Source organism: Macrotis lagotis, chromosome 7, assembly GCF_037893015.1.
Source record: "Macrotis lagotis isolate mMagLag1 chromosome 7, bilby.v1.9.chrom.fasta, whole genome shotgun sequence".
Classification (NCBI taxonomy): domain Eukaryota; kingdom Metazoa; phylum Chordata; class Mammalia; order Peramelemorphia; family Peramelidae; genus Macrotis; species Macrotis lagotis.
In genome coordinates, this window is record NC_133664.1 from 200,762,523 (window position 1) to 200,790,316 (window position 27,794).

The 27,794-nt window shown below is 39.0% G+C and overlaps 1 protein-coding gene across 3 annotated transcripts in view; it reads right to left on the bottom strand.

Annotated features, from left to right (window-relative positions):
* Positions 1-4,583: 4,583 nt before the first annotated feature.
* SCNN1A (sodium channel epithelial 1 subunit alpha) overlaps positions 4,584-27,794 on the bottom strand; it is a 30,893-nt gene continuing 7,682 nt past the window's right edge. For 2 of the 3 annotated variants that reach the window (XM_074194438.1, XM_074194440.1), the window contains exons 3-13: positions 21,946-22,204; positions 18,774-18,958; positions 15,369-15,472; positions 15,074-15,237; positions 14,348-14,449; positions 14,039-14,156; positions 7,144-7,222; positions 6,879-6,936; positions 6,559-6,614; positions 6,162-6,234; positions 4,586-5,364 (exon numbers count right to left, since the gene is read on the bottom strand). In XM_074194438.1, coding sequence (XP_074050539.1) covers positions 5,152-5,364; positions 6,162-6,234; positions 6,559-6,614; positions 6,879-6,936; positions 7,144-7,222; positions 14,039-14,156; positions 14,348-14,449; positions 15,074-15,237; positions 15,369-15,472; positions 18,774-18,958; positions 21,946-22,204 — 1,411 coding nt within the window. In that variant the 3' untranslated portion in view covers positions 4,586-5,151. Of the gene's footprint in view, positions 5,365-6,161; positions 6,235-6,558; positions 6,615-6,878; positions 6,937-7,143; positions 7,223-14,038; positions 14,157-14,347; positions 14,450-15,073; positions 15,238-15,368; positions 15,473-18,773; positions 18,959-21,945; positions 22,205-27,794 lie in introns of all 3 variants that reach the window. The other variant, XM_074194437.1, reaches the window with a different exon arrangement.

The following is a 27,794-nucleotide window of genomic DNA, read 5'->3' on the forward strand; positions in this document are numbered from 1 at the left end:
AAAAAGAATGCTTGGTGGACCCAGTGAGACTTCATGAGGGATGGAGTTGGCAGAAAAGCTTTGAAAAGGAGACTTAGTCATTTCTGCTTTAAGAGAAAGAGAGAGGGGGCAGCTAGATGGCGCAGTGGATAAAGCACCGGCCCTGGAGCCAGGAGTACCTGGGTTCAAATCTGGTCTCAGACACTTAATAATTACCTAGCTGTAGACACTTAATAATTACCTAGCTGTGTGGCCTTGGGCAAGCCACTTAACCTCATTTGCCTTGCCAAAAAAAAAAAAGAGAGAGAGAGAGAGAGAAAGAGAGAGAAATGCAGCCCCAGACTTTCCTTGGGAAAGAGATCTATGGAAAGGAAGAAAAGACTTTGTAAGAGGGAGACATGTAAGGGGAAACTATCTCCTCAATAGGTCCCTGATATCTGGTGTGCTTCCCCAGAGACTTGAGAATTAGGGTCTCCCTGAGTTGAGCAAGAGCTCAGTTCACTCTCTCTTAAAGAGTTCATTTCCTTCCCTGCAATTTCCTATATATTTTAATCTGTAGAGCTTTTATGATTTCTTTTTGTTACCTACTTGGAAAAAAAATGGATTTATTCACTATTCACAATTTGTGATGGTCTTTGTCTAATTAGCATTGATAAGGAGTCTGCAGATATAAGTTTGGGTTCCCCTTTCTCCTTTAAGGGAAAGTAAACAGGAAAACAATTTAAATCTAAAATAAAAACAAAAAAATAGACCCTAGATGAGCAATATTTAAAGGAAAAGTAGTTATAATTCTAGTGTTGGTAGCAGGAAGAATAGCCCCTTTTCCTACTCCCCTCCTTCCTCTTAGGAAACAAAGTTTCTCTTGGAGAAACATGAGCAACATATATATTTAGATAGATATAGACAGTCACATATCTACAGATAGATATACCATGAAGATATTGGAGGTTTAGTTCCAGACTATCAAATAAAGCAAAAATCACAATAAAGTGAATCACATAATTTTTTTGGTTTCTCAGTGCATTTATATACATTATACTATAGTCTATTATGTATATTATATTATATCTTAAAAATGATGTATATACCTTAATTTTAAAATGCCTTTTTGCTAAAATAAAAATGCTAACCATCATCTGTACCTTCAGCAAATTGTAATCTTTTTGCTGGTAGAGGGTTTTGTTTCAATATCAGCAGCAATAGCTGAAGATTGGGATGGCTAAGCAATTTCTTAAAATGACAAAGAAGTTTGCCTTCTTTTCACTTTGATGTTTAGATACAATTATAAGATTCACTGATCATAGATCATAACAGATGTAATAATATTGAAAAAGTTTGAAATATTGTGAGAATTACCAAAATCTGAGACAAAAACACAATGTGAGCACATCCTAGTGGAAAATGGTGCCTATAAATTGGCTTGATACAGGGTTGGCATAAACTCTTCAACTTATAAAAAAATGCATTACTTGTGAAGCAAATAAAGCAAAACACAATAAAATGAGGTAGGCCTGTACATAGAAAAATTTTATATATATATATATATATAGAGAGAGAGAGAGAGAGAGAGACAGAGAGACAGACAGAGAGACAGAGAGAGAGAGAGAGAGAGAGAGAGAGAGAGAGAGAGAGAGAGAGAGATTGAGAATGGACATCAGTTTTATCTGTATAGGATGTTCTTAAGGAAGCATACCTTCTCTATCAGTACGAATTGTCCCCTGATCTTAAAGCTTTGCAAAGTTAGGTCAGTGAAAGGTTAAGTAACTCACCCACAATTACACAATCAGTATGTGTCACAAGTAGAACTTGAACCTGAATTGTCTTGACTCTGAGGCTGATCTTACTATAAAATATGTATACATACCTATATTGTGTGTGTATACACAGCACAATAAATTCACAGTTTATATCTAGGAATATGTACTCAGCAAAGATCTATTTTAAAAAAATGAGCTATAAGGATCTTAATTCATCCCCTGTCCAGGAGCCTCAAATCCTTCTTAAAATAAGAGATGATAGAGAGAGGAGAGAAAGAATAAGGCAGTGAGAGGATTAGAGAAAGAGGAGAAAGAAAATAACAAGTTTAAGGTAGGAAGAGGGCAGGACAGGACTGTTAAGACAGATTATGGATCAGGAAATAGAAGACCAAAAAGAGCCTTTGCAAAAAGCAAGCTGGGAAAAAATTACTCTCCCCTACTCTAAGTCAAGCATCACATCTCAGGCAAGATGAACTGGGAGACTAGGAGAGTCAAGAGGCTTGAGCTTTCTGGGTCACCTACTCTCATATGACCTTAAGTAACACATAACTTCTCTGGAGTTTCTAGCTCAAATCTCTGGGTTCCTAATAAAGGAAGAGAAAGAGATGGAAATTCTGAGAATGGGTTCTGAAGGGGAGGCAGGGGGAAGAATATGTAGAAAAAAATAGCAGAGTGGAGGAAATGGCATCTGGTTTCTGTCTTCCAAGGCAGATTCAACTTCTTTCCATACACTAAGTCAACTACTTAGACAGATAATAGGAGAGACTCAAGGAGTCACACAATTTCCTTAGGTGTCATGTTGAGAGGGTATGGGTCATGACTGGAAGGGTATGCAATCTGAGCTGGAAAGTCCAGCCTGGACAGAGGAGGGGAATGTGTGGTTGTAACAGTTCCGCCTATCCAACATGACCCCTGAGTTAGGCTCTGAGGAGAAAAGGGAAGTTGAGAAGCATCACATCAATTCCTAGACCTGACCCCTGTTCTTCCCTTTTCCCCTCCCCCTTTCTTCCAATTATCTACTTCTCCTTATTTGTATCTCTGTTTCTACCAAGTAAAATAAGGTTGACATACAGGTTTAGAAATTATCTTCATAGATAACATCTCTGAACCTATAAAGTGGATAAGATCAATAAAAATACACAATATGTATACAGAGATTAGGGAAGAGGGTCTAGGATGGTGCCTTGGCTAACCATGCTTAAAAGGGAGAGATGGATGATGAATCAGAACAAGAAAAACCATTGGGAAGAATCACAAAAGGGGGGGGGAGAAGTATTTGAAGGAGGGGCTTATTAACAGTAATAGTCGTAATCAAGAAAGATGAAAACTAAGAAAGGCCAGGGGATTTAGGTTGCTAGTTGCTAACCTTAAAGAGGACAATTAGGTGGTACAATATATAGTTTGGGGTTTAGAGTTAGGAAGACTCATCTTTGGGAGTTCAGATCCAGCCTCAATTATACCCTAACAAGTCACTCAACCCTGTTTGCTTCAATTCCTTACCTGTAAAATGAACTGGAGAAGTAAATGGCAAACACTCCAGTATCTTTGCCAAGAAAACCCAAATGGGGTCATGAAGAATCCAACATGACTGGAAAGTGTCTAAGACCAAATTTGAACTCAGTTCTTCCTGACTCCAGGTCTACTGCTCCATCTATTGTATTGCTCTACCTAGTTGTCATTACTTTAAAGTCAGATGAATTTCCACAGACACAGTTAATTATCAAGCCAGTCAATTAGTGCACTCTAGCCTTGGAAGTACCTTGCAAGGGCAAACCCATATACCTGTAGAAAGGAAGAGGGATGAACCCAGAGAGTTATACTCACCCTCCCACCCCACCTCCCAAGAATCATGCCACCATATCACTGAACCAGTAGGAACAATTGCTTCCAGATAAGAGAAGGGAGACAATGCATGACTTTGGTTTGCTTAACTAGAATTATTGGTTATTAGAACTTAGGTTTTTTTTGAGGGAGGGGGAGCAGAAGGTGACAAATAAAGTGGGGAGAAATGATTAATGAGAGTAAGATAAAAAGAATGATACCTGATCAATGAAAACTTTTTCCTATAATGCACAAAACAGAAGGAAGTTCAGAAGGAAAGATAGTTTTGAAACTACTGTTACTTTACACTTTAAAAAGTAAGCTAAGTAATGAGGATTCATAGTAACATGTATAATTTTTTATGAAAAACTATTTTTCATGTAGAATATCAGAAAAATAAATATATTCAATAAAAAAACAATAAATTGGGGTGGCTAGGTGGTGTAGTACATAAAACACCGGCCCTGGAGTCAGGAGTACCTGAGTTCAAATCCAGTCTCAGACACTTAATAATTACCTAGCTGTGTGGCCTTGGGCAAGCCACTTTTTGCCTTGCAAAAACCTAAAAAAAAAAAACAAAAAAAAAACCCAATAAATTTAGGAGGGACAAAGAGAAATAGGAAAAAAGGAGACTGTTAGGGGGATGGGGGGGTCAAGATTTCAAAGTACAAAATTGTGAAGAACCACATGGGTTGGAAGGAAAAATGATTTAGGGTCAGAAAACCTGACTCTATTATTCCCCCTCATCTATAAAATATGATAAAGAGAATTATGGTGAAGGGAATAGAGGGGAAGGTGGGCAGTTTCTAGAGATCCACAGTGGAAGGAGAAAACAGAAGAAAGGGACTATTGAGGGGTAAGACTGAGCTGAATAAAGATGAACTGCAAGGGAATTAGCAGGGGAATAATAAATATTTTCTGAATTGAATAACTATTAAAAATGAGTTATACTTTTTCAGTATTCACCCCCAATTCTTAACTTCTAATATCTTGCTGAAATAAGAATTGATAGAAGAATATGGCTTCTCAGGCTCCAAGATACAATCTCTGTATATTCATTTCCTGATTCCTGAACCACCTCTGACCCTTTGGGTCACAGTGTTGGTGTGGATTAAGTTGAAGTCCCTGAATATGTACCCTTCTTTGACCAGAAGGGAGATAATCTCTCTCCTCAAGTCTTAGGCAAAATCAGTCAATTAATTCAGAGAAGTTCTAAAATTTCTTTACTCCTGCAAGCCAGTACCCATCCTAGGTCCACACAGATACACAAGGAATAAAATCACACTGGAGAGCAGAATGTCATGAGAAAATTGGCACCATTTGCTCAGTGTTCTCAAACAATGAAGAAGATGGAGGACAGACAGGAGAGAACATCATAGTTGGATGGTGGGGTTGGGGGAAGCACACCAGCTGAGATCCAAGGATGACTCGGACCAGCCAGAAGACAGGGTTTCAAGGTTATTGTCCTGGCCATGTCTGTCTTAACTAACAGATGGGGGAGGGGGGCTCAGGGTAGCATAGGCAGGTGTTGGAACTGGTGTAGAAGGGTCTCAGGACCAAGCTAGTCTGAGGAAGCATCTCAGTAGCAGGAGAATCAAGCAGGCAGTGATGAGTCCATGGCCACCTCCTGGCATCTCTGGGCTGACTGGCTGGGAGTCCAATAGCGGCTTCGGAACTTTCGGAGTAGCAAGAAAAAGGTGATAACCAGGAAATCAAGGATCAGCTCAACCATCTCCACCACAGAGAGCACTGAAGAGCCAAACCACAGGCTCCACTGACTGCCCAGATTGGACAGAAGGGTGACCATCTGCAAAGGGGAGGAACATGAAGGAGATTATGATAATCAGGAAGATACTTCCCTGAGCTCAGGGCAAAGATCAGGACCAAGGGGATAATTTTCATCAAATAATGCAGTGCAAGAAATAAGAATTGATAGAAGAATATGGCTTCTCTGACACAGAGTGTCACCTTCTGCTCTGGAGTCTAGAAAGAAGTGACATGCCTAAGTCCACACTACTTGTAAGTAGCAAAATCAGATTTAAATCCAGGTCCTCTGGCTCCAAATCTAAGGCTCAATCATATTGACTACTCTCATTTTTATTCATCTAGCATAAAAGTTCCAAACAGTTTTGCTGTGTTCCAAACCCATGGTCCCTCCCCCATTATGTCTCTTCTCCTCTCCCCTCCAGAGTCCTGGACCTTAACCCTTCCTCCCCAGTGTCTTCAACCCATTCCCAGACTCTTAGAACTAGAAGGGACTTTCAAGATTAGTTAAGTTTACAGATGAGGAAGCTGAGATCCTTGATTCCTCTCTCCCAGGAACTTAACCTTTAACAAGGTCAGTCCACCACTTCTCAGTGTCTCCAACCTCTGATCCTTTCCTTACAAGATCTCCAACTTCTCATTCCCCCTTTCCTAACCTCCCCTAGATGCCTAGACATATATCACCCCTGATCCTCCCCCACACCAACCTATCCTTCTCCCCTTCTGCCCTAAACTCCGCCCTAGAAACTTATGCCCTTTCAGTTCCCCAAGATCCCTTCAATGAGCTACTAAACTGCTACTCTCCAAATCCCATTGCCCAACACCCTACAGGGAACCCACCGAAACAGAAGGAGATTCTGAGTTGGTTTTATAATTCAGTTCTTTGAAGAAGATATTAAGTTTGGCAACACCACTACATGGGGAGAAGGAAGAAGAAAACAAAGTTAGGTGACTGACTCTCTTTAGTTGCCCACAGATTCCCTCCCCCTCAAATAACAAAGCCTGAATCTTCTTAGAGAATGTTAGAGCAAAATATCATCAAATCCATGCTTCCTTGGACCCTACCCCCTCCCATTAAACAGATGAGGAATAAAAATAATGATAGCTGGCATTCATAAAATGCTTTAAGATTTATAAAGTACTTTATTCTCTACCCCCTTTCTTTCCCCAGTCTTTGGATCTCCCTTCCCCAAGACAGCACTCCTATCCTATGGCTTGGAGCCAGGTGACAGAATACCTTTTGGAGCTGACGGTGTAATTATTCTGTAGTGACAACATCTGGAACACCCAGTCCTGAGGGAAATGAAATCAGCTAGGGTCATTATTTCTCTCTGTGTGTGTGTGTGTGTGTGTGTGTGTGTGTGTGTGTGTGTGTTTTCTCTCATTCTCTATCCATACACACACATAAAATTACATATCCTTTCACATTCAGACACAAGCTCACTCAAACATTAGCAAACATTCACAAAAGCATGGTGGCCTATGCTAAATGCAGGCACAAGCAGGCACATGAGTCTCTAACCTACTTCTTCCCATGCCCAAGTCCTCCTGTTTTACCTTAGATGTTGCAGAGGGCCATCGGGAATAACCAGCAGACAACTGGTAACTGGTTACACTAGGAAGAGAAGAAAAGGATGAGTGAAAAACAATGGAAAACTACTCCAACCTCTTTCCATTTTACCCCACATTTATTGACTCAAAAAACTTCAAAGTCCTTCCTCCTAGTTTTTCTGACTAGGAGCAACTCAACTGGTGACCTCATACTATCCAACCAAAAAATTACACTAATTTTTTTTTTTCCTAAAGAAGAGATGACACTCACAAACAAGGTTTACGGCACTTTGCGAAACACCCTAGGTTATCAGAGGAGAAGGCATCCTGGAGTTTATAATAGCAGTAACCTGTAGAGCCAAGAAAAGAGAAAGTTATATATTTCTTGAGGTCAATTCCTGGCCTCTAGACTGAATGACCCATTCCCTATCCTAAGCTGATAGAAGTCTCTCCTTTTGGAGAAAAATCTAAAGACCTTCTTTTGGTACAAATTCTCTTAAGACTGCTTCTGGCTCATCCCTCAAACACTAGGTTGAAAATGAGAGCTCTATTCAGCAAGATGACATAAAACAAATAATTTCTTTGGGCCTCAGTTTCCTCATCTGTAAAATGAAGGAATTGAACTGAATGACCTTAACGTTACTCCTGACTTTAAACCCTATAATCCTATGACCAGTCTACCTGCTTTCCTTCCTTGTTTGCTAGTACTCATTCTTCCAATAATGGTTTCTTTTTTTCAAATTTAATTTTTTTTAAATAACAAGAGTTTATTTTCTCTCTCTTCCAGTTTATACACCATTGAACTAAAAAAGAAAAGAGTGAGAAAGGAAAGAAAAAAGGTAAAAAGGAAGAAATATATATGTGTATATATACATTTATATGAATGATCAAAGCAAAGCAAATTCCCAAATTTGACATATCCAAAAATTTTGTCCAGTTTATATTCTGAGTCTATCCCCTCTGTCAGAAGATGGGGAGTATGTTTCATCCACTGTCCTCTGCATCCATGGCTGATCATCTGCATTGATCAGAGTTCTTAAGTGTTCCAGAGTTCCAACTATAGTTTGTCTTCTCCTGGGCCCATTATGAAACAGGAACACAATCTTCTATTGTCTGCCCTACCTTCTTATCTTTGAAGCAAGTACACAAGCACCTCTTAGATTTTCTGTTTTTCTACAAATAAACAATCAGAAATAACAATAACATTGTGTAATGATCAACTATGATAAGATAAGAGCTAATTTGCTCTTCTCAGCAATACAATGATTCAAGACAATTCCAAGAGATTCATGAGGGAAAATGTTATCCACATCCAGAGAAAGAACCAAATGCACAAATCTGATGTCTGAATACAGATCAAAATATACTGTTTTTACTTTTTTGTTTTTTCTTTCTCAGGGTTTTTTTCCTTTTGTTCTGATTCTTTTTTAACAATATGACTGCTTGCTGAGGGGGAGGGAGAGGGAGGGAAAAAAATTTGTAACTCACAATCTTATAAAAGTGAATGCTGAAAACTATCTTAACCTGTAGTTGGAAAAAATTAAAATACTATGGGGAGGAACAATCAAGGTAAAAATAGCAAATGGAAAGTTGCAAAACTTCACAACATTTTAAAAATCTGCCAATCAAAAATCGTCCTTCATATTCATTGGTTGGGAGTGATACTCAGTCCTTTCTCTTTTCTAGTGTCAATTTCTATTTCTATCAATAAATGATAGCCTTCATTCTTATTGTTCATTCATAGAATTACATGATGCCAGAGTTTCAAAGGACCTCCCAAACCATCTCGGGCAATCCCATACCTAAGAAAAGATCACTGTCATCCAACTTCCCTGAAGAGCTACAATCCATTTGGACAGCTCTCATTGTTAAGTTTTTCTCTCTATCACATTGAAATCTGCCCTTTGCTCTTAGGTCCATCCTCAGGAGCCAGCAGAACAAATCTAATCCTTCAAATACTTGAAGCTATTTTTAATGTATTTGATAACTCTTCTCTTCAAGCTAAACACCTTCAGCTCCTTCAACTGTTCTTATAGCATGGCCTATTCTAAAATATTCTAATTTTCTTATATCCTTCAAAAAAAAAAAGGTGGCATAAAATGCCCCAAATGTGGCCAGACTAAGAATATTTTTTGCAGAACTCTTACCTCCTTTCTTATGAAAACCATGCTTCTCTTAATGTAGCCTAAAACAATTTTTGTTTGTTTGGTTCCTGTGTAAAAATGAGTTCATAGTTCATTAAAACCTTAGACCTTTTTCACAGGAACAGCTGTTCAGTCATGACCCCCTGCACTCTGTATTTGTAAAGGTCATTTTTCTTTAATCCAAAATTTAAGACTCTATATTTTGTTCCCTTAAATTTAAGCCAGACCATAATTTAAGCTTGTGGAGACTTTTTTGGATACCAATTACTCATACCACTAGAGACTTTCTTTCTTATCAGTCTATTTGTGATTACTCTATAGGTACAGTTATTCAACCAACTCCAGATTTACCTTACTGTAAACCATCCTAGGTTATTTCTTTAGACTCCCCTTAAGAATTCCCCTCCCCTCTCCATGTCTTCACAGGCCATCCCTCACTCTTACCTCCAAACCTACAACATACTCACTTCTCACCTCCATCCCTTAGAATCATTAACTTGCTCCAAGTTCAGTTTAAATTCCACTTCCTATGTTAGGCCTTCCCTGATCCTTCACCTACTTGTGATTCTCTCCCAAAAGCACCTTGCAATTTGTTTAAATAATTTGTATTTTCTGCCATGAGAATATACTGTTTCACCTGATCGAGTATAACCTCCTTTTTGAGAGAGCATTGTTTTGTTTTGGTCTTCGGTTCTCCAGTGCACCTGGTACAACATATGCACTCAATAAATACTTGGTGACTGTTGGACTGATGAGGAAGAAGAAGAGGAAAAAGAGGAAAAGGAGGAGGAAGCAGAGTTGGAGGAAAGTAAGAGGAAGAAGAGAAGTAAGAGGACAGAGAAGGAGTTGTAGGATGAGAACAAAAATAAGGAAAAAGGAAAAGATGATGATGATGAAGAAGAACTGAGAGACAACATCAAACAAAGTAATAAAATCTCAATAGGGCAGTGCAATGAACTGAAACTACTAAAATGAATTTTCAAAATTAAAAAAGATAAATGCAAATTCTTGTACTTGAGTTCAAAAAAATCAACTCATAAAGTATAGGATGAGAGAAGCATGGTCAGATAACACTGCTGAATAAAAAGAACCAAGAGTTTTCATTAACTTCCTGCTTAATATAAGTCAATGCTATTATAATACTACCATAGCATATCTTGCATCATATAAATAGCAAAAGCTCCTACTTAAGAAGGGGTAATAATAGTCCTGTGGTGCTCAGTCCTGATCAGACAACATCTGGAGTCCAGAGTCTTCCTAAATAAGACAAGCAGGATGGTATGAGAGAGAGAGACTAGGCTATAACCGGATTATTTGAAGGAGTTGATGATTTTTAGTTTAGAGAAGACGTAGCAAAAACATGTTAGCTGTCTTCAAATATTTGAAAAGTCATCATCTGGGAGAATGGCAGATCTGTTGTGCTTAGCCTCAGAAGGCAGACTTAGGAGATTTAGGAAAAGTTACAGAGATGAATTTGAGTTCAAGAGCTGCCCAAAAGTGGAATGAGCTATGGTTCCTTCCCTTTCACTGGAGGATTTCAAGAGGAAGATGGATGATTATTTCCAATCTGTCTGTGTGACCTTGACTGTGTCACAACTTCTTGGAGTCTCAGTTTTGTCTTTAATTAGAAGTCTCTGGCACATATTAAACACACATCAACTGATTGAATATACTGTGGAAAGTGGACTCAGTCACCTCTAAATCTGCTTTTGGCTTTAAAAACCTTTTGTTAAGCTTTAAAAGATTTGTGTTAAATAGGAGATTCCTGTTGAAATGTAAGTTGGGGGTGGAGCCAAGATGGGGGTGTGAAGGCAGGAATTTCCAGAAACTTATTCCCCTCAAAATTCTAAAAGCCATCAAATTATGACTCTAACAAAAATTTAGAGGGGGCAAAACCCACAGAAAGACTGAGTGATACAATTTCCCAGTCCAAGACAACTTAGAAGTTCCTTGGGAAAGGACTATTTCACCACGACCCAGGGTTGGAAAAAGCTACTGTGAGTGTAGCTGTGGCTCTAGCACATTGCAGTTGGGCAAGGTATCTAGATCCCTGGGGGTGCCTGGGTCTGTGACAGAGAGGGTGGTTTCCAGACCTCCTGGTCCAGAAATCATCAGGAATAGCTTGAAGGGGTGGAGAGAGAACTTTGCCACACCAGAATGAGTACAGAGTGAGCACTGGCCTCAGAGTAGCCCTGGGATGAAATCTGTGATGAGCCCTGCGATGAGAACCTGCAGCGGGAATGGGGGAAGTCAGCCTGCATCTCCAGAGCACAGCCCACAGATGGTAAGGGAGTATGTGGTGGGGGGGAAGACTGCAAAGGTCTCTCCATTCTCCCTGGGGCAGGACTCAGCTGTTTGCCCACACCCAAATCCAGGTTGCAGTTTGGGCTCCCATACCTAGCCAAGCAGAGACTCTCTTCACAGCTCCAGGGCAGAGGGGAGGGTCTATGGTCATCCACATATCAAAGCATAGGCAAAAGAGTAATCAAAGCCTCTCAAAAGACCTTGGAGGGATTAAGGTACCAGTGGGGTGTCCCCAAAACCCTCCAAAGCCTTGAAAGTGTGGTAAATCAGTCATAGGCTGAGGAAATGAGCAAACAAAAGAAAAAGAAGAATCTGACCATTGAAAATTACTTTGGTCCCATGGAAGATTCAGAAGATGACAAAATAGGGGCAGCTAGGTGGTGCAGTGGATAGAGCACTGGCCTTGGAATCAGGAGTACCTGAGTTCAAATCTGACCTCAGACACTTAATAATTACCTAGCTGTGCGGCCTTGGGCAAGCCACTTAACCCCATTGCCTTGCAAAATCTAAAAAAAAAAAAAAAAAAATGTGACAAAATCAAAGTTTCTATACCCAAATGCATGAGCTCCAAAAAGACTTTGAAAAGCAATTAAGGAAGGTAGAGGAAAAATTGGGAGGAGAAATGAAAGCAATGCAGATAAATCATGAAAACCATGATTTATCTTGGTGAAAGAAATACAAAAAATACTGAAGAAAATAATATGCTAAAAGCCAGTTTAGGCCAAATGTTAAAAGCAACACATAAGGCAAATGAGGAGAAGAATGCCTCAAAAAAGCAGAATTGGCCAGCTAGAAAAGGAGATTAAAAAAGCTCTCTGAAGAAAATTACAATTTACAATTTACAAATACAGAATTTACAATTTACAAATACAGAATGGGACTAAAGGTAGCTGATGACTTTGTGAGAAATCAGGAAGAAATAAAACATATTACAAAAAACTCAAAAATTAGAAGGAACTGTGAAATATTTAATTGGAAAAAACAACCAACCTCAAAAGCAAATCCAGGAAAGATAATTTTAAAATTATTGGACTACCTGAAAGTCACAACCAGGAAAAGAACCTGGACTTCATTTTTCAAAAAATAATACAGCAAAATTGCCCTGAGTCCTAGATTAGAGGGTAAAATAAAAATTGAAGGAATTCACAGTTCACCTCCTGAAAGAGAACCCAAAAGAAAAACTTCCTGTAATATTATAGCCAAATTCCAAAACTCCCAAGTCAAAGAGAAAATACTAAAAGCTGCCAGAAACAAACAATTCAACTACCATGCTCTATAGTCAAGATTACACAGGAATGTGGCAGCATCTACATTAAGGGATCATAGAACTTAGAATGATATTCTGGAAGGCAAAAGATCTTGGTTTACAACTAAGAATCAATTACCCAGCAAAACTGAACATCCTCTTTCTGGGGAAAAGATGAACTTTCATTGAAACAGGGGACTTTCAAACTTTCCTGTTGAAACAACCAGAGCTGAACAGAAAGTTTGATCTCCAAGTACAGGACTCAGGTAAACCACAGAGAGGGCGGATGAGAAGGACTAACTATGAGGAACTTAATGATGTTGAACTATTTGTAAGAAGATCCTGATAACTCATATGAACATTTTCATTTTTAAGAGCAGTTAGAAGGAGCATATATAGACAGGGCACAGGAAGGAACAGAATATAATAGTATAATATAGTAAAAAGATGGAATCAATGGGTGATAAAGGAAAGTACTGGGAGGAAGAGAAAGGAGAGGAAGAAGGAGCTGAGATATTTCATATAAGAGTGAAGAGAAAGCTTTTACAAAGGAGTGGAGAGGGGAGGGGAATGAGTAAGCCTTCATTCTCATCAGAAATGGCTTAGAGGAAATAACATACACACTTATCCTAGAGAAAAATGAGAGAAAAGGGATGGGAGAAAGGACAATGAGGGGAGGAAAGGGGGGAATAGGTGATACAAGAGAGAGATCTTGGGAGAGAGTTCTCAGATACAGCACACTTTTTAATAGGTTCAGGGTGAAAGGAGAGAGAGAGAGAGTGGAATGAATGGGAGTGGGAAGGAATAGAGTGGAGGGAAATACAGCTAGTAATAGTAACTGTGAGGAAAAAATTGAAGCAACTTCTTTGGTGGACACATGATAAAGAAGGGAATTTATTCCAGAGACAGAACCACTGGAATCTGAACACAAACTAAAGAACATTTTTTTTTCTCTCTCTCTCTCACTACTCTTGCGGTTTCTCATCTTTTTTTTTTTTTTTTGGAAAGGGAATTATGTTTACTTTCACAACAAGATTATTGTAATAATATAAAATAAATAACCCCCACCCAAAAAAGAAATGTAAGTTAGATTTGAGGATCTCTGAGTTCCTCACAACCTTTATATTCTTTGACACTCAAATAGAAACCAAGAGAGAAACCTTGATAGAACATCAGAGAACTGGGGGAAAACAGACTTAAAAGTAGAGATCCAGAGAGAGAAACAATAAATCAGACTTGGACCATGTGATTGAGAAAAGAGAAAAAGCCTGAACACAGGGAGTCCACAACAGAAACTCAAAGAAAGAAAAATATGAACAGAGCTGAGCACATGGAGATAGAGAAAAATGCCAAGACCAAAGCTATGAAATTGAATGACAGAAGACCAAAGGGGAGGGACAAGTTGTCAAGGAACAGGGAAGGATCTCTATGGGAACCCTGGTCTAAAGCCAAAAAGTGGACAAATGTCTCACCCCAGTCTGTATGCTTCTTATAGTCACAAAACTCCACATCATGGGGCTTTGGGTAGGAGATATATGCACAACCACACTTCTCGATCATGCTTTCCTGGAAGCAGGAATGGACACACACCTAAGGGAGAAAGGGGTGCAGGGAGAGAGGAGCTCAGACTGTGGACTAGAACCCTTCCCCTGACAACCTCTTTTGAGTAACCCCACACTTCATAAAATCTAAGAAGGGGAAAGTGGTCCTGGAGACTTAGTCTTGAACTGACCTGGAAGACATGAGGAGGGTGGGAAAGAATCATAAAACTGGGACCTCACCTGTTGTGTATACTTGGAATAATAGAAGTTCTTGACTTTGACCTCGCTGCTGCCATTCTTGGTACAATCTCCATAGTCACCCCCAAGTCGGTCCAGGGTTTCCTGTTTATCCCATCCAAACCCAGACAAGTCTTAAGTCAAAACAGTAAACCTTATCCCTACCCCAGTGTTCTATTCTCCCTGATTGGATCCTCAGGGCTCACTTTTTTTTAATTTTTTTTTTTAGGGCTCTCACTTAAATCTACTACCCCCACCACCAAAATTATATGACAACTAACAAATTCATATGGCTTTCAGGGACCATCCTAATATCTAGCTCTATATGCTTCTCAGGTCCTCCAGAGACTTTCTTCACTCCCGTCCTTGGAGTGCTATCGGTACTGATCTGATCCTCAGAATGGCAACATAACCCCAGTTCCTAATCCCTAGCATAACCATGTCCCTGATGCCTGCTGCTCAGCATCCCTTCCTCCTAGTACCTACCCTTGAAAACCCCACATGCCTTATATTTATTCTATAAGAACACTACATTCCAATACCTTCTTCTAATTTGTCACCGAGGAGACACAATTCTGCCCTCCATGCTATGGCCCCAAGAGTTATTGCTGGGGTCCTTCCCCGCCATCTTGCTGCCATCCATGCCCTTCATATCCCAGAGACCATTCCTTCCTGTTCTTGCTATATTCCTCCCATCCCACACCAGGGTTCTAGGCATATCAGCCATGCCTTTCTCATGCTGATAGATGTCTCCACTCCTGGCCGAAGATTGAAGCCACCATCATCCATGAATGCAGGTTCATCCTGCCCATGTACCATCACCCTGGCCCCTGTCACTGTGGATAGCAGTGGAATGAAGTCATTTCTCTCTGTTCGTAGTGTCAGGGACAGACCTACCAGGAAAGATGGAATTTAAGAAAAGAAGACTGTAGCACACCAAGGATAAAGGGAAAGGAAGTCATCCCTATCTCACTCCAATCTTTTCTAGCTCCCCAAAGTTTAGAGCTAGGGGAGAGTCTCTTACCATTATTGATCCCAGGTGTAGAGGACATCCAGAGGTTGGAGTGATTCTTGCCATTGAAGGTGTAACAGTTTCCATAGATGGGATGATGAAATTGGGAGTAATTCCTTAGCAGTGAGGAGAGAACAGGGTTAGAGGAGGAAGAGAAAAGTCAAGGAAAAGAAATGGGATTTGAACTGGGGACAAAAAGAGCCTCTCTCTTCTCTGGACTCCTGTAGTACCTTATACTATCTGGAGCCATTTGTTTGGTTGTCATTTGACAACTCAGAGTCAATATAATTTTAAAAAATGTTAATTCACTGTGCTGAGCACCAGGTAAACAAAAACAAGAAGACAGGAATCCCTACCTTTTAGAATATAAATGCCAATGAGAGTGGTAGAGTGGAATTTAGGAGGGGGGAGGGAAGAGAAGATTATTTCCAGTAACTTACAACTTTTGCCTTGTTAGTTAACTCTTCAAGGAGTCAGTATTATATAAATTCTCTGAGAGAAGGCACCCAGCACAGTTCCTGCATATAATTCCTGCTCCCAAACCAATTTCTGAATGACAGCAATTCAGGAAAGAGGAAGAGAGAGAGACTCCTCAAGGAAAAGCAAAGGATTGATAAAAGAGAGATAATATATGTTTGGGAAGGGGACCAGAGTCAACCCTTCCCAATAAGGACCCTCTTAATTCTGAGATGAGGTTCTATAATAAATCCAAATTATCATTTTCATTAATGTATTTCTTCAGCTAGAAGAACCATCCTCTCCCCAAGTCTGGTTGTAGAGAGTTGGTAAGGATGAGGAAAATCCTTCACAGACCAAGGCTGCAGTGATCTGTGTACCTATTTCTGAGTGACTTACAGAATTTGGAAGCAGAAAGATAGGATTTGTATGTATATACTAGGAACTAGTAGACCTGAGTTCTGAATCCTGATTCTACCACTCACTAGCTATGTGATTATGGCCAAATCCTTTACTTTCTCTGGAACTAAATTTCCTCAACTATAATATGAGAAAATTGGACTACTTAACCTCTGAATTTTCTCTGCGTTCTGACTTTAGCATTATCCTAGGGTAAACTCATCTCTTTCATATCCCTCCTCCCAAATTCCCCCAAAGAACAGATTCTAAATGTCAAGGAATAGATGAACTGTGAACTATTGGGAACATGGAGTCCATGATGGGAGGAATCAGAGTAAAAAGCAAGACCTTCAGAACTATTCAAGGTCAGGAGATGAGAAAAGGATTAGTGACTGGGGAGAGTCAGAAAAAGGCTGAAGTATCAGGGAGGTATGGGCTGATCAAACCCCAGGTGCTCTGACTACCACACCCTCCAGGTGGAGAGATCTGTCCTTAAACAAACACCAGCTTAGAGTTAGAAAAGAAAACATGTGACTTGGAAAAGTGGAGGAAATGGGGAGAGAAGGGTGTCACAAGACAGCTGGAGTGGGGATGGTAGCTGGGAGGCAAAGCAGCTGAGACCCTTGCTGATTTTTTGCAAGCCTTGGCAAAGCCAACTAGTATAACAGGTGTCAGATGCTACCTTAGGAGAGAATAACCTACTGAGAGATTTGGAGAGGGTGAGAAAGATCAAGTGAAGACCCCTCTATTGAAGATTTAGGAAAAGGTTAAATTTGTACAAGCAGATGAAAAACTTAAGACTTGGAAAGGAACTCAGAAGTCATCCCCTTACCTACAACATTCTGGCAAGAATGACTTCTGTTATAGGTCAGAATACTGGCAGAGCTAGGGAAGTTTGAAGGAACAATATCCTCCCCACCACCATCCCACACAAACACATCTACACACACATATGTCACACTCCTAGCCTACACTATTATTATGAGCAAATTAACTATGGTTCAGACCTGGAGCAGATTAAGCTCCCTTTCCCCCAGGGAGATTGCCCTGGAATCTAGCTGTGGGCTCTTGGGGGGCAAGATTTTTTTTAAGTTGTTTTTTTTTGTAAGGCAAATGGAATTAAGTGGCTTGCCCAAGGCCACACAGTTAGGTAATTATTAAGTGTCTGAGGCCAGATTTAAACTCAGGTACTCCTGACTCCAGGGTCAGTGCTCTATCTGCCAGTGCTCTATCCACTTCGCCACCTAGCCGTCCCTTGGGACAAGTTTAATACAAAGTGGTTTTTTAGGACTTTGACAGGAACTGAGACCCTCATGCAAAGTATATTTCTTGTAGACCACTCTTAACCTTCTTACCTATTACTTTTATTTCCTGAACTGCTTTTAATTGCCTTGAAACTCATTTTTACCCTGGAATATTGGAATGGTTTTTAATAAAAAGCATTGTTAATGTGAACCCTTGGGTTCTGAGGGATCCATTGCACCAGATGCCAAATTGCAGCTCAGTCTGCTTCTTTCTGTGCTCCTCTGGTGAGCAGAAACACACCACATCCCAAGGTCACAACTGTTAGAAAATTCTCCCTTACATTGATTCAAATCTGTATCTCTGAAATTTCCAACCACTAGTCCTAGCTTATCCAGTTGAGTCTAATTAGAATGTTTTAACCCTTCTTCCACACTAACCCTTGGATAGCCCTCCAAATATGTACAGAAATCAACTGGTCTCCCCCTTCCCCCAAAATGTCTTCTCCTTGCTAGCCCTAGTTCCCTCAACTTAGACTCTTTCAGTGTGATCATATTCCTCTGGACATATTCGGGCTTATCTGTGATTCCCCCAAAGTTAACATTACACTATGGATATAGTCTAGTCTGACCAGGAACAATATAGCAATATTAGCATCTCCCCATTCTGAACCTTATATTGTTCTTCATTCAATTTGAAAGGACACAGACCAGATTTTCCCACCCACCCATACCATTTTTCCCACAAGCTTTCCCTTTTTGAACCCCTTCAGAAATTGGGCAGAGGCTGGAACCTCTCTGGGACCTAGGAAGAGTCAAGAAATAAGAATAACCTAGGAGTTTAACAGATGAATAGGCAAAAGAAAGGAAAGCCCAGATTTCTGGCACCGCTTCAACCCCAATTCTCCACAGATCAGCACCACCATCACACAATCCAGTTCTCAGACACATCATAGGATTCAGAGTTGAAATAGATTTTTATACAAATAGTAATGGGACTGCTGAAGATCATTTATATATATATATTATATATATATATATTTATATATATATATATTTATATTTATATATGTTTATTTATATATATATATATATATATATATATATATATATATATATATATATATATAAAGAAGAAAAGCAAAGGTGCAAGCTTAGACCCTATTACTTTATATCTACAAAGACTGGGAAAGCAGCAAGTTATCAAGGCACATTGGGGCTGAATACAAGGAAGGAAAAAGTCAGCCCCAGGAAAGAGAGAGGAGGGCCAGTGGGAGTGGGGAGGTGGGGAAAGAGTTGAAAAAAGTGGAAAGGAACTCACCCTTGGTTGCAGGATACTTGATTGAAGCGACAAGCAAAGATGAAATTACCCAATGCAGCCTCCTTCAGATCTTGGGCATCCAGACGAGCCAGAATGTTGATGAAATGGAAGCGATACCACTCTCGAACAGCATCCACACCTGAGGAATAGGTCTGGTAGAAGCAGTCCGATTTGTTCTTGTTGCACTGAGATACAGATGACAGAGATGAGTTAGAAGGGAAAACAAGAAAAGTAAAAGAAGGTGGATAGACTCAGGGACCAGAAGGAAGTCTGGGGGTCTGAGACACTAGAAGGATAATTGTGGAGATAGGATAATCAGTGATGGGGAGGGAAGGAAGAAAGAATAGAAAAAGAAAACAGAAGCCCAAGATCCAGGAAATGGGGGAAAGAATTAGTAGCTCACCTCCATGGCAGGAAAAGAGAGCACTTCATAGAGACAACAGAGCTAGGGAAAGAGATTGGAATATAGATGAAACGAAATAATAATAATTACTATTTAATATATTTAATTGGCATAGAACTGTTTTATTATTCAAAGTTCTTTCTCATTTGATAGATCACTTGTTTCATGATAGACCAGTTAAGTAAGGGACAAAAGGAAATAAATTATTTTTCCTACTTATAAATCAGGAAGGTCCAAAGAGATCATGTTGCTGTTATTGTTGTTTTCATTAATTAATGATATTTGTCCTTCATTCATAACATCAGGGAGGTGATGCCTTGACAAGCAATTGAATTGGATTGGGGGGGGGGGGGCTGTGCAAAGTCACCACCCTCACTTTCTCTTCCAGAATCATCTGGGTCCAGTGACCAGAGATGGCCCTGGATGCAAGGCATTCAGGATTAACTGACTTGCCCAGGTCTTTCTGACTTCAAGATCAGCACTCTATCAATAAACATTCATATGTTATTTTAAAGTTTGCAAAATGGGGCAGTTAGGTGGCACAGTGGATAAAGCACCGGCCCTGGAGTAAGGAGTACCTGGGTTCAAATCCAGTCTCAGACACCTAATAATTACCTAGCTGTGTGGCCTTGGGCAAGCAACTTAACCCCATATGCCTTGCAAAAACCTAAAAAAAAAAAAAAAAAAAAGTTTGCAAAATGCTTTAAAAATATCTTATTTGATCCTTACAACCACTCTAGGAGGTAGGTGCTGTTTATAATTCCCTACTTCATGACTCAGAAAACTGAAGCAAACAAAGGTTCTCAGACTTATCAAGGTTCACATGGTATTTGCTGAGGATTTGAACTCAGCTCTTCCTAACTCCATGTCCAGTCCTCTAACCACTGTTCTACCTCAATAAGGTGATTTATTCAAGGTCACACAGTGAAATGATATCCAAGTAAAGAATGGATCCCAATCCTGAGTTATTTCTATTAGACTAAATGCCTAAAATTGGTAATCACTGAGTCATCTCTGAAGTCACTGATGGTAGGGACCATCACTTTCTCCTTTGTGTACTTTCTTCTTTTCTTTCCCTCTTATTCTTCTCTTTCTACCTTTTTTTACAGGCTTGTTATCTTGCCCCTAATCTGAATTTAACTGCTATTTCCAGTTGGAGTTTCAAGGTGACCAGGTCAGAGAAAGTGGCTACCCTTAATGTAAAGTGCTCCAGCAGAATCCTTCACCTTGGTCTTGGGTTGGTCCCAAAACCACACAAAAGTCATACTAATGATTTCAGGAGGTCCGTGACTTTTGATAAGGAAATAATTACATCTTAATTTCAATATAATTGACTTCCTTTTAATGAATAGTTAAGGCAATTAAAAATATAGTTCTGAAAAAGACAATCCAGAGGCTTCACCAGACTGACCACCAAAGAGAAACATGACACCCAAAAGATTCATGGACATTGTTTCTTTATAAGGAGATTTTCCAAAATAGATTTAAATCTGCAATTCAAAGAGCCAAATAAATATTTTGCAAACTGTGACTATATCAACAATTATTCACAAAGGAAAAAGCAGCACCGATTTAGTTTTTTTAACCACTAATCAGTGGGGTAGAAGGGCCAAGGCTCTAGCCTCCTGTTCATATCTTCTGACCACTTATCAATTGGAGGATGAATTGTATTCCTATAAATTTGACTCATTTCTTTGTATATTTTTAGAAATGAGTCCTTTGTCAGAAATACTAGCTGTGAAAATTGTTTCCCAGTTTTCTGCATTACACTGGTAGTCTTGTTGATTGAAGGAAACAAGAAGTCAAGAAAGCAAAAGGAAGAGAAAAAAGAGAAGAAAGGTCCTGTCACTAGACTAAAAACATTTGAAACTAAAGGAGTAGATAGGAGGTGCAAGTATGAGCAATTAATGGAGGCAGAACCAAGAAGCAGAGTCATAAGTAGTAATTTTTGCAATTGGAGTAAGCAGCATGAACTGTATGAAATGAAGACTCATAAATAGCCCAGGGAGACTTGGTGGAGAGGAGGGGAAGAAGAAGCTTACCTTGGTTGTGGTCATCTTGAGGAGAGACCCTGGCGCACTACTGAGGTCATCCAAAGGTGAATACAAGTTCACCCAAGTTGCAGGAAGCTCCTTTTAACAATAATTCTTGCTAACAAAATGCTAAATTGTCCATGCCTACTTTGCGAAAATATTGCAAATGCTGTCAATGCTCTCTAAATTCTAGTAATCTGAGACATAGTCCTGGTCACCATACCTTGTTACAACCCTGCTCATAAGAGTGGACTGGGAAAGTCTATTCATTCTTCAAGGAACATCTCAAATGTCTTAATTTCCCTAATGACCCAAATTATGTTCTGTAAGTAATGTGTGTATTATCTTGCATTCCTCTTAGGAGTACAAATTGTATTCAGTCTTATATAAATCATATTTGCTCATGTGTCTTATACTCCTCTTAAGTCATTTGGTCATGATCTAATCCCCAAATAGTTCAATGTCCCTCAAATGCTCTGATATGGTTAGGGTTCTAAGTTTTATATTCATTTTTGTGAGTCCTGCAGCATTCTGTACAATGTCTTTCATATAATATATGCTCAATCAATATTTATTAGATAAAGGAAAGAATAATGAGTGGGTAGGACCAGGAGATTGGAGCTTACCAAGGAAAGAGAATGGAATAGGGAATTGCGGGGGTAGAATGGGGCAAAGAAACCTGGAAATGGGGGTTATCAAGGAATGGATAAAGACAAGAGTCTGAGCAAGATCTTACCAGGATAAAACCAATCCTCCAGTCATTCTTATCCACCTGAGGGTTGTTCTCCCGGACACCAGAGGCTCCACTTCGGTGATGGTGTGAGGACTGGGAGTCAGGAAACCTAACTAAAGGATAGGGTAGGGGGTTTGGGAGCTCACGTCGGCTTCGAGGCTTGTTGGAGGGGATATGTGATGAGTTGTACTTGTAAAGGTTAAAAAGTGTCTGTTCTGTAATGCGATCCAGTTCTTCCAACTCCTCTTGGACCTTAGTGTACCTGGAGAAGACATAAGTTTCTTGTAGGAGGTCTACCAGTAACATAATTACCCATGTAGGTATATCAGATTGGAGAGGGGGGAGGGAAGGGAAGGAGGGAGAAAAATGTGAAATTCAAAACCTTGCCAAAAAAAAAAAAAAAAGAACGAGTGGCGAAAACTATTGCTGCATGTTGTTGGAAAAACAAGCAAATATCCTTAAGAGAAATAAATAAATAAATAGAAAAGGAAATAAATGGATGAATAAAGAGATGAAAAAATAAATAAAGGAGACTACCAATGTAATGCAGAAAACTGGGAAACAATTTTCACTGCTAGTGTTTCTGATAAAGGACTCATTTCTAAAATATACAAAGAAATGGGTCAAATTTATAAGAATACAATTCATCCTCCAAATGATAAGTGTTCAAAGGATATGAACAGGTAGTTTTCAGATGAAGAAATTAAAGTTATCTATAGTCATATGAAAAAATGTTAAATCATTATTAGAGAAATGACTTAACCCTGTTGCCTTGAAAAACCAAAAAAGAAAAAAGAAAAGAAAAAGAGAAATTAAAATCAAACAACTGTGAGGTGACTACCTCACACCAGATTGGCTAAAATGACAAAAAAAGAAAAATGATCATTGTTGAAGATGCAGGAAAACTGAGGCATTAATGCTCTGTTTGGTGGAGTTGTGAACTGATCCAACCATTCTGGAGAGCAATTTGGAAACCATGCCCAAAGGGTAATAAAACTGTACATAACCTTTGATCCAGCAATGCCAATACTAGGTATGGGCAGCTAGATGGTACAGTTTGGTAGAGCATTAACTCTGAATTCAGGAGGACCTGAGTTCAAATATGACCTCAGATATTTACTAGTTGTGTGTGACCTTGGGCAAGTCATTTGCATCCAGGGCTATCTCCAGTTGTCCTCATTCATATTTGGCCACTGGAGCCAGATGACTCTGAAGGAGAAAGTGAGACTGGTGACTTAGAACAGCACTCCCCTCACTCAAATCCAATTCACCTTCCTGATATCATGATCTTCTTCTAAAATGGATAATTATCATCATCAATCATCAAACATCAATCACCACTACTAGGTCTGTATCCCAAAGAGATCATAAAAACGGGGGAAAAACTGACATGCAAACATATTTATAGCAGCAAAGTGACAAAGGATTAGACATATATGGAATGCCCATCATTTGGGGAATGGCTGAACAAATTATGACATATGAATGTGATGGGGTATTGTAAGAAGTCATAAAAAGTCAGATTTCAGAAAAGCCTGGAAAACCTTGATGAACTGATGCTGAGTAAAGTGAGCAGAACCAGAATATCCTACACATGAACAGCAACACTGTGAGATGATCACCTATGATGTACTCAACTTCTCTCAGCAGTTCAGTGATCAAGGACAATTCTAAAAGACTTGTGATAGAAAATGCTACCCACATCCAAAGAAAACCTTAGAGTCTCCATGAAGAACAAAGTATATTATGTTTACTTTTTAATTGCACATGTACAACCTATATCAGATTGTTCGCTGCCATGGAGGAACGGTTAGAGAAGGAGGGATATTAGAAAAATGTGGTATTCAAAAGCTTACAAAAAGATGAATGTTGAAAACTATCTTTGCATGTAATTGGAAAAAATAAAATAAAATAATATTAGAAATTTTAAGAGACTACCAGTATTCCAAGGAAAGTTATTAAATTAAGTGAAAAGAATCTCTCTCTGTACATATTTAGATAACTAGAGGTGACTCCCCTGTTCATAGAATCATAGAATTATGAAGGAGAGAAATGCAAAACTTCCCCTAGCTAATGAGATGGATTAGCAGTTCCTTTTGCTGAAGGGGAATGTTAGAATCATTTGCCTCAAGGGTTCTTAGTCTTATCAAAGAGGTCTTTAGAAAGATTCGGGGAATACATGAACTTGGATGGGGGAAAAATTATATTTTTATTTTCATTTACCTCTAACTGAAATTTAGCATTCCCTCTTATTATAAATAAAGTCAAAAAGGCTAAGAACCTCTAATCTAAACCAAATCTCTTATATTACCTATGAGTCCCAGAGAGGTGCAATGACTACAAAAATCAGTGACCTAGTAAGTGTTCAGATCCTTGATTTTGAACTCAATTATTTGGTTTTCAATTCCCTGTTCTGTACTTCATGGACCCTGATCTTCATGTTACCCCAAAGTTTTCACAGAGGGGGCAATGAGAACAGGGCAGAGGTGAAGCATGAATTGGACTGTGGAAACAGATAAATTTTGTAGTTAGTCAATTGACAACATTTATTGAAGAACTGTTTACCAGTTTGACTCCCTCCCCACTGAGTGCATGATTTCTTCTAAGGAATAGGAACACCTGAATAGGGCAATTTGAAACATTTTCTTTTTTCTTCACTTTTTCCAAGACTGGAGACAGAGAGGATCCAAAGGATCCTGAGTCCCCAAACATTTTCATATCATGAGATTACACTCTATATAATGTCCAAACCTGAATGTCTTATTTCATCAGAGTTTGTTGAAGGAACTTAAAATGAAGGCTCTAACCAATAACCATTAAAGTCTTCTATAAGTGTCATTTATATATTATCAAAGAACTTCTTGTGATCCCCTCTCATCCATTCACCCTGATCATTTCATTTCATTACAACTTTCTCATCTGTAGGTGACAGGGATCTAGACCATGATCTGAATGACTTACTTTTCACCTTTTGCTGTTCTAACTGGTGAATGTATCTCACTACATCTAAGCTGGTTCCAGATCATAGTTGAAGCATTTCATGTTTCACTCTACATTTTCCTGACATTCATTCCAATCTGCTTGTCTCCCCTCCTTCTTTTGCCCTGACTTTTTTCCAGCTCTAGAACCATAATCAAAACAATATTTCCATTGCTACAGGAAATGGTGGGTCAATCTATTCTCTTTTCCAAACCAAAGTATCCCTCCCAGGGTATCACTTGTCTGTGTGTGTGTGTGTGTGTGTGTGTGTGTGTGTGTGTGTGTGTGTTTCGCTTATTAGAATGTAATGGGAAAGATTGAAGACAAAAAGAAAAAAGATTCACAGAGGATGAAATAGAATGGAAACAATAAACATGAAATTAGACAGACTTCAAGAGGTAGTGGAGGCCTGGTATGCTCTGGTCCATAGTGTTCTGATGAGTGAAATATAACTCAACAACTTAATAATAAAAACACTTCCTTGAGAAGAGGGTCAATCTCATTTTTGTAGTTATCCCTTTAAGATTTAGCAAAGGGTCTTCAGTAGGCATGTATGTGGGATTTGTGCTCAGACACACTATAACTCCAAATAAGTTTTGTTTTGTGTCTCATTTTAAAAGTTTGTATTTCAAAGTCAAGTTTGGTTGCAATTTTAAAAATTAAGTTTCTTTAGCTAAAATTCACGTCTTTAGTTTGATGGAAAGAAAAGTTCATTCAATAAATATTCACATTTCAAGATAGCAAATAAAATTCCCTATTCTCATGTGTATCTATTTACTGCTGAATCTTATACCAGTCATTCACAATTTTATCTATTCACTCCAGAAGCCTTATACTGTATACCATAGTCATTCACACTTGGCTCATTGTATATTTTTATTTCTGTTTAATATATACCTGTCTCTTTTATTAAACCAGGGTGGAACATCCAGCCTTCCAGCCTTTAATCATTTGGTCTGGTGCTGCCAAAACAACCCTAGGTGGAACTCAAAAATTCAATAAATCTAGGAAGTTTTAGTGGTAATTATGATGATGATGTTTGTCCTTGTTCTCAAAGAAGATCATGACATCAGAGAGGTGATGTAATGACAAGAACATGAATTGGATTTGAGTGAGGAGGCTGCTGTGCTAAGTCACCAGCCTCACTTTCTCTTCCAGAGCCATCTGGGTCCAGTGGCCAGATAGGAATCAAGATAACTGGAGATGGCCCAGGATGTGAGGTAGTCAGGGTTAAGTGACTGGCCCAGAGTCACACTAGTAAGTGTCAAGTGTCTGATGTCAGATTCAAACTCCCATCCTTCTGACTCCAAGACCAGTGCTCTATAAAGACAAACTTTCAAGACAAACTTTACTCTGAACAGTAAAATAATCAATCATGTATAAGATTTTTTTTTAATATTTATTTAGACATGGCCAATGTGGGAATTCATGTTCCTTGACTATATATGTTCTTTCATTCTCAATTGGGTGGACCTTGAGGGAGAGTGAGAGAGTGATGTATGGATGGGAGAGATAAAAAGGCTCTCTCTCTCTCTCTCTCTCTCTCTCTCTCTCTCTATATATATATATATATATATTAATAATATGTGTATTAAATTAAAATAAATGAGCTACTTAGATTAGGAATTAGGAGTTTTGATTTTGTTCTGACATGGGTTCAATACTTTCTATGTGATCCTATAAGTTCCTTAACTTCTCAATTAGCAGTGCAACTCTCTAAAAAATATGAATTGCAGAGGAGTTACTAATAGAGATTCCTCCCAATGACATTACAGGTCAGATTTTTAAAAAAAATAAATCAATGATTCTTATTTGTAATCTGTATAGCAGTCTAATTTTTCAGTTTTGGCCATTGGCAGAAAAATGGTTCCCCATCTCTATGTTATACTGGGAAAATGGCCAGAACAATCTGTCTATAAAGGACACCTGTAGTTTTATCAACTAACTGCTATTTCTTTGTTGCCTGTAATCCTGCCCAGCTGCTCCTTCTAGATACACTCTCCTCTCTCTTCTCAGATCAATCTTTCTCTGTCACCTTTACAGGATCATTATCCATGTCCAGCCCCTGGATGTGAAAATACTGTTCAGCTCTGTCTCAGATTTTCTACTCTTCTCTCTCTCCATTCTTCCTCTACCTGATCTTATCAACTCACATGTCTCTTAGCCATTTATACAAATCTCCATATCCAGCTTTCATCTTTTCTGACCTCCAGTCTCATGTCCCAAACAGTCTTCCTAGACATCTCCATGACAATATCCCTCAAATTCAAAAAGTCCAAAATACAATTTATTCTTTCTCCCTAAACCAACCTGACTCCTTTACATACCTATTTCTGAGCAAGACCATTTTTCCAGTAACGCAGTTTTACAACCAAGGAGGGATTCTCAATTCTTTACTCTCATTAACCTCTCTCCTCTATATCTAGTCTGTTGCTAAATCAGTCTGATTCTACCACCACAGCTTTCATCTGTTCCCTTTTCTAGCCTTGATGCCACAACCACCCTGGTCCAAGCCCTTCAATCAAATCTCTGAATTTGTATTATTGCAATTGTCTCTCAACTGCTCTCCCTGCCTCTAGACTCTCTTCCTCCAGTTCATACTGCTATCAAGTTGATATTCCTAAAGCTCAGATCTGACAATGTTGTTCTCCAATTCAAGAGATAGTTTTGCATCTAGGCAAAAATACAAATTACAGTTTATAGCCTCCAGTTCTTTCTTCCCCAGCCAGACTTCAGTCTATCTTTCCAGGCAAATTACACCTTCTCTTATGTTTCCATCAAACTGGTCTACTTACTACTGACATTGCACCCTTTCTACTCTCTTTATTTGGCTTGTCAACTGTTACAGAGGTCTTTACTGTTTCCTCTAGTTG